At 33.7% G+C, this 7710-nt stretch overlaps 2 protein-coding genes across 4 annotated transcripts in view; both read left to right on the top strand.

Annotated features, from left to right (window-relative positions):
* Window positions 1–331: 331 nt before the first annotated feature.
* Window positions 332–4534, top strand: LOC107273100 (cysteine-rich hydrophobic domain-containing protein 2). Of its 3 annotated transcripts, XM_025090391.1 has the most exons (5): window positions 332–511; window positions 708–838; window positions 1262–1472; window positions 1583–1699; window positions 1774–4534. In XM_025090391.1, the coding sequence occupies exons 2-5, from the start codon at window positions 720–722 to the stop codon at window positions 1825–1827; spliced, it is 501 nt and encodes a 166-aa protein (XP_024946159.1). In that variant the 5' UTR covers window positions 332–511; window positions 708–719; the 3' UTR covers window positions 1828–4534. The 3 variants fall into 3 exon arrangements, with proteins under 3 accessions (XP_024946159.1, XP_015606412.1, XP_015606413.1); XM_015750926.2 differs by having other exon boundaries at window positions 334–838; XM_015750927.2 differs by having other exon boundaries at window positions 339–838; window positions 1764–4534.
* A 1192-nt stretch (window positions 4535–5726) lies between these two features.
* Window positions 5727–7710, top strand: part of LOC107273099 — a 9191-nt gene continuing 7207 nt past the window's right edge. Inside the window, exons 1-2 of the mRNA XM_015750925.1 lie at window positions 5727–6174; window positions 6260–6438. Coding sequence (XP_015606411.1) covers window positions 6071–6174; window positions 6260–6438 — 283 coding nt within the window. The 5' untranslated portion in view covers window positions 5727–6070. The remainder of the gene's footprint in view (window positions 6175–6259; window positions 6439–7710) is intronic.

The raw sequence follows: 7710 nt of genomic DNA on the forward strand, positions 1-7710 counted from the left end.
AAAATCATGCGCCTTAGCTATCATGGCTATCGATTCACTTGCACGCTTATATTTGAAAGCAGCATATGTGTTGTGCCCCCCCCCCTCCCCCACTGGGCTTGTCGTTTGTTTACGTGGGTTAGGATGTTTATAGCGCTGGAAAAGAAAAAATCGGTCGAAGCATTCACATCACTTTAGGTATCCCCTCCGCTCATTCGCCATGCGTGTGTGTGTGCACATCTCTCTCCTCTCGCCGCGGCGCTGAAGGCACATGTCTCCTTTGCCCCCTCCAAGCGGCACTTCGGAATTGTGTGCCTGCTTTGTAGAAAATTCGCTAGAGGCGCCCCAAAATTCTGAGCGTATCTCCGTAGCCTTACGTTGGCAATCTCCCTTACTTATCTCTGGTCGCATTGAATTGCATTGAATCTGGCACATCTCATTGGAGGAGTCAGCCATAAGGAAAGGAAGGAATTGCATTGAATAGAAAATTGATGAGCTGTGAGCACCTGCAGTGCGTGTTTTGTGTTGTGTCGTGAGTGGTATTTTGACTACTTTCAGGCAATATTCTAAAGTGCCTGACAATGAAAATGATCACACTAAGCGTATAACTCTGCAAAGATATACAAAGTGTATATTAATTGTAGTTGACAGTTTTATAAGAAAATAGAAGTGGTTTGGTAGTGATTAATGCTTGAGCATTTACATTAATTATACTAATATTTAAGCAGCAAGTTTACGTGATGGCAGATTTTGATGCAATTTACGAAGAGGAAGACGTGAACGAACAAAATTTGGAAGAACATTACGTGACCATGGTACCGGATCCTATAGTTATACGTGGAGCTGGTAACATGACGGTGTATGTATGCTTTGTCCGTTCTTTTTTCGTTGCTTCGAAATATTCCGTATCCGGGAATGGTCTTCTTAGTATGAAATGACGTTTAATGAACGACGAATGATAGTATAGACTGCCAAAAATTGCGTGTTACGTTTTTTAAAAATCGGAATAGCTTAAAACCTTAATGTTTTAAGGCGCTTCACATTGTATGATACTAAGTTATACGTTTGTTAAACAACGTCTATACATTGATTACTGAAATTAATCCTGAGCATTAAGTTTTTTTCTTCGTAGGTAAGTTCCAATGCGGGGTTGCAATGCAGTCAACGCGTTGGAAACATTTAGAAGATTATTTATAGCTTTACACGATATACATATAATGTATTATGACATCTAATTCTGGTTTATGGAAAAGAGATATTGCATATATTTTTTTATATCTAGATTTGGTCTGAGTAATAAGTTTGAGTCTGAATTTCCCAATGGCCTGGTGTCCCGAGTTGCTCCAGAAGAATTCAAGGCTACTGTGATGAGAGTCAATAGTGTACTGAAGAAAACCTTGCCAGTCAATGTCAAATGGCTCTTTTGTGGCTGTGTTTGTTGTTGCTGTACATTGGGATGCTCTCTGTGGCCAGTAGTGTGTCTCAGTAAAAGGGTAATACATTATTGTGCTCTTTATCATTGCAAATCTTATATATATATTTTTGGAACTGATCTGATAAGTATAATAATTTTATATTACTGAAAACTATTTTTAATATTCAGACACAGCATTCATTAAACAAGTTGTTGGAATGGGAGAACAGCAGACTGTATCACAAGTTGGGTTTACATTGGCGATTAACAAAGCAAAGATGTGATAGCTCATCTATGATGGAATATGTAAGTTTTATTATGAAATTATGCGATATTAGTAATCAGTGAATTGTTTTTGTGTAATTTACAGGTTCTCTTAGTCGAATTTATTCCTAAGATACCAATATACAGACCTGACTAAAAGAAAAATGTGATTTGAGCTTCCTTTTTCTTTTATCATCAGAAAGGAAGTACCATAAGTTTTAGTTGGGTAATGTACGATTAATAATGAGAGCGTACATGGTGTTCGAAATAAATAACATACAGGAACAAAAACAAAATAAAAATAAACGTCTTGAAGAGTATTTTTGTAAATACGACGTCTATTAAAGCACAGTACAATAACAGCGTAGCAATGAATTTGATTATTGGTACTATCATCTCAAGAGTATCTGATGCATAGGTACTAATATTGATTGCACTGGGTTGGACCTACTATACTGATTTTTGCAAAAACTGGACAAAAAATACATGATCAAGAGGATATAATACCTACCTAACGTTTATTTTGGAGTTAACTCCAAGAGATTTTTTAATTCTACAAAGTATGAGCTATGGCACACGCACCGTCACATGCGTTATTATGTATCATAATTTTAAATGACATCCCATGCAAGTCATTTATTATTTAATACACAAGAAAATTCAATCACATTGGTGCCGCTTATGATATAACATCACGCCAGTTCACTTTTCATGCAAATATAGCCATTATTTAGGAAAAACAATTTAATTCTACTATCATGTATTACAGCTATGGAGTACATACACTTTAAAAGCGAGTAATTAGAGTTTAAAGTCTCAGGTAAGAAATTAATCTGATTCAGTACAACGAACATAATGAGTAGATAATAATTTAAAAAAACGTGATGAAGACTCGTAAAAAAATTCGTTGAACAGCCGATAGGCAACGCGAATTGTTAGCGTGTACAAGCATAAGTATAGATTTTATTTTGCGTGAAGGTTAATTTCTTACCCTGGTGATATTAGATAATACGAAACGTAATATTTAAATTTTACATTTCAGTATAACGTTAACGATGAATGTTTCAATAAAATAACGATTGCCAAGGTCTTGCAATTAGATGGTAAACAAATGTTATAAGGATTCGACCAAAAATATCACTACGGCCTATCGTCCTCTCTTATCGTATCATCTCAATGCCATGTCATTAGAAATATTTCATTTCTTCCTGACTATTTTTATCGAAAAGTATTCAAAACCTCCGATAAGTGCTATTTTTGGGCGTAGTCTTATACGATTTTGCATGATTCTATTTAACTCTCGACAGTTTTCCTCCAAATATTAACGACACAGATTATAACGCATAATTTTTACATATTCTAGAGTAAATTTTAATTTCAGTCTCTCGAAAATGTGTTATAATTTAAATTTCTGATTGGGAGCCTGTGATGAGAATATAAGACTAGCCTTAAATTTACCTATTTTTGAAGATACATCTAAGCAATTCAAAGGAATACAAATAGTACTTAGTATTGGTAATTGCGAGAAATATACCCATTACCTTTGACTGAAATTGTTATTCATATTTACCACTATCTAGAGTCGAGTCCACTATTTTTAATCTCCTTTGGAAATTACACGAACTATACATGTAAATTATATTTGATCTTTCATTAACTTTCACGTGAAGGAGGAAAACTTTCAGTACATGGTACCATACATTACGATACAATATCGTAATTAACGATCTTGAGGGAGTATGTAATTTTGTAATGGTTTACCTTTGTTGCCTTTGTGTATGAAGAATAACTAAATTAGAGATGCGTTAGTTGTATGTGTAACAAGATGTTAGCAAAGGATCATCTTGTATTAATAAAATTTGGTATCTCTAAGAATCGCGAGTATAGATAATTATGTGGCTTAATCATATCGTGCTAATAAGCCATATAGTTGTGTTAAAAAATAGGATTTACTCAATCTCACAGTCTGCTTGCATATTCTAAAGAAAATCTAGAACGTAAATGGGCAACCACTACGATGCGCGTATGAACATTTTCAATTTTGTTTTTGTCTGATGGTCGTAGTGGAAATCTGCAGAAAACATATACAAATATATTCAGTCGATAATGTGCAAAGCTATGTAGTACATAGTGATTCTATTTTTTGGCTATGGGATGTATGCAATACCTTTTTTTTAGTCAAAGCCCATATATAGCGTTTTCCCATGTTTTACAGATTAGATTACGTAACTATTTTTTATTTGTATGATATTGCTATAAGAAACAGTTTTTTCCTCGCTCAAGCATCACTAAGATATGTCCATGCATTGGGCGCGACGAATACAGTATTTATAATTAATATTAAAATGAAGAAATAAATGAATACAAAGTTTTGCTGTAATGATGACGCATATTTAAAGTAAAAATATTTCAACTAATGTTTTTAATAGAACGACTTGCCATTACTGTAGCCGGATAATCATTTTTACACCAGATATAAATTGATTGACATATCACATAAATCAAAAACTGTTTGGTTTCTACAATACTGATGCGAGGGAATATTTAAAACGACTGTCATATCGTGTCACGTTGTATTTGATTACAGTAATGTTATGATCTGTTAATGAATTTCATCTTATATCAAACTGGGTGCTCTTCGATAATTATAAAATGAACATTGAACACAAATAATGCATAATAGCATGTTAAATCAATTTATGCGATATACAGCGCGACACAACAATTTTAGAGAAATCGGTTGCGCCTGAAGGTAATATTATAGTCGCACATTAAATCTAAAGTAGGAGCCATGAAACATGTAGTGATCATTGTTCTGGTACCTGTTATACGATTTACATTTAACATAAAATATACAAAGAGCGGTTCCTAAGAAAATTGTACATATGTAGTATTATTGCTCTTATATTCACAAGCCTGTTACACACCATGTTCATAGCGATTTAATACAGAAATTATCATATCATCGGAATTGCTTGTAAGTTTGTGTCGAATTTTTTGACACTGGCACACAGCTATTTCACGAAAGACAGAAGCCCACAACAATAAACAAGAGAATTGCCAATATATATATACGAGCTGATTATTCATTGTAGTTCCGGCATTGAATTACCTTCATGTAGTAATAACAATTCACTACTTTAATGAGAGAGCACTTTTAGATTCTAAAAGAAAGCAATACACAAGACGTATAACTTCATCTTATTAGGGGAATATTCTACTTTTATCGGTATACCTACTATCGTCAATGGTTTGTCTAACGTTAATGATATCGTGAGTTGCCTTTTTTATTTGACGGTGTAACACTTCTTAAATATTTACGAGATTGAGCAAACTTCCGTAACGTTACAGAATAAACCTTTCTCCACAAGAGTCTTTCATAATAATTATAATCTAAAAATATGCTTAGTTAAATATTTGTAGAGACTTTTTTTAGCTGGTTTTGCTTCTGAATAGTTTATTCCGTCCTGCTTACTCACCTCGATTTCCTACAAAGAACCATAGTGAGTTTAAACTCAGGTTTTATGAATATCGACGTTTAATCGCGAATCAGTTCTCTGCTGGTGAGCTACCGGAAAAAATTTTGCGAGAATAATAGGAAAAATTAATACACGTGGAAGCAATAAAGCGAGAGTCAGAGAGGTGTGTGCGACGTCAGAGAATGCGTTGATTGTAGTTCATTAAGTAAACTAAAACTGAAGCCGTTTAAAACAGGGTGCTATTGTGTCTTTCCTTTAAAGAAAAAATATTTACCTTCGTTTACATCGTAGTTAATTACAAATTTGTATTATATATACAAGAAATTCTTTTTATATTATCCAAAAAATCCACATTTTGTGCTTGAAACAGGATTCTTTCATGAATAAAAATATAATTTGTACGGTCGGTTAGTAATGTGCGATCGAAGAGGCAACGAGATACCGTTCTAGAATTCTGGAACATCTTGCATATGAACTCTAGTCGACTGAATAACACTTTAATACGGATCTGGATACTTAAGCTTTGCATCTCGTTGTCTACATTCAAATGACATTTACCAAGAATAATTCTGTGTTATGATAATTGTAGACAAGTGTCTTCACAGAACACGTCGTGAAACGTATTCGCAAATGATAATTCTAATGTCATACTGGCTTAGGAAAAGCACGCGGGGACATAGAGGTACGCGAGCAGCTGAGCACCATTCATTTTTGTTACATGCAATACGTATAATTTGTGATATATATGAGAAAATATAGAAGAATCTAAGATAAGTCAAAGTTATAAAAATTATCCAATGCATGTAGAAAGTTACATTAAAGGCCGCGAGCTTATTTTTTGTATATTAAAGTGTTAATACGAGGTGAAAAATTATTGAAATTACTAGACGCCTTATTACTTCAAGCCAGGCAATTTTTAAGTGAAATAACGCAAATGTGTTTGCTTGGAATTAAGAGGAACGAAATATTGACACTCTTAATAATCATGATTCTACACTCAGCAGGAGCGGAGTCAATACCTTCGTTAAATACCACTTGGTAAGTATTGGAAGTTGCCATGGAATTCCTGTTTCTTTTTAATAATTCCACTAAGTACATGCTCTACAGCTCTTCTTCATTTTAGGAATAGTACAACGTGTCCTATACCACTGAAAGATTTAGATTTTATCTATAATGCAACGCAATCTGATCCTGAAATTATTTGGCCATGTGAAGTTCGCATTTATTGGCTTAACTTACGACCTTTTGTTAAAGTCGTGAGATTCCTGCTAACCTATGTGACAGGATTTATTATAATTCTCGGTAAGCAATATAATAAGAGTCCTTTATAGTTTGTGCATTTCGCGTTATTTATGCATCCGATTTTGCAAATATTTTTTGATTTTCGTATATACTATTATATACAGGGTGTCCCATTTTAACTTAGATATTGCAATATAACGGATACAAGGAGTTTTTAGAAAAAAGGTTTGAGACAAAAGTTATCGGGCTCGAAGGGGGCCATCTAGTGAGATACCTGAATTTTTGGCTTAGTGCCTGTGTTGGGCCCTATAAGACCCAAATCCATTTTTTAAAATGAGAACCCCTATTTTTTATTTCAAATTTATGTTGTATGAAAAAAAAATAAATAAGTTTTGTTCTTGATCATTTTTCGACAAACCCTCTGCAAAAGACGCAAAAGACCCTCGAAGTTGAATTTTGAAATACGTTACAAGTTCCGGTTTTTTGTTAGTGATAATAATAATATGGACTGGCGATTTGATAATCTGAATTAATGTTGGGGCCTGCAACTATTTTGGGCTCAATGAGGCCCAAAATCCATTAAACAATTTTTAAATTCATATTAAAATCATTTTAAAACAAGGCTGCAAAGTAGAACCTTGCAAATTGCTTCCTCATTATGTTACTTGGTTTTTTCTATCACAACGATGCAAAGTAGAATCTTACACTTTGCTTCTTGATTCTTTTCCTTCGTTCACAAAGCCTCCACTATGAGGAAGTTCTTTGAATTATTTTATCTATTTATATACATACATACAGTTAAAAATGAGGTAAAAAAAAAACAAAACAATAACGATAATTTTTTGAAAATTTCAAAACCACGTAAAATCTAAACCGTTTTAGCGATCTTGTCAAAATTCAATACCAAACAACATTGAACGTATCTTCAGTTATGAAGAACTATTTAGCTAAATCGTCGAACCTTTACGAAAGTTAGAGTGACCACGTCCTTTTTTCAAAAAATTTTAAATGACATAAAATCTGAATGGCTGCATATATTTCATTAACAATCGCAACATTTAAAGCGGGATATCAAGAGACTCCGTCGAGTCTCGCACCAAGTACAGGCAACCGGCTGTACAGGGCACAGCTCGTAGAGACTCTTTACTTGAGTCAACTCTTATCCCCCAAAAAACACTTACGTGTAAAAAACTACGCCAAGTACAGGATTGCTGTGAATTCCTCTAACAAAAAGTATTGATATCATATTATTGAGGCCAAGTACATAAGTCACTACATGTTTTCCTATTATATGATCTAGCACTGGCCCATCATTTTAATTATATTTTCAAT

This window comes from Cephus cinctus, unplaced genomic scaffold (genome assembly GCF_000341935.2).
Source record: "Cephus cinctus unplaced genomic scaffold, Ccin1 Ccin1_scaffold1381, whole genome shotgun sequence".
NCBI classification, from domain to species: Eukaryota; Metazoa; Arthropoda; class Insecta; order Hymenoptera; family Cephidae; genus Cephus; species Cephus cinctus.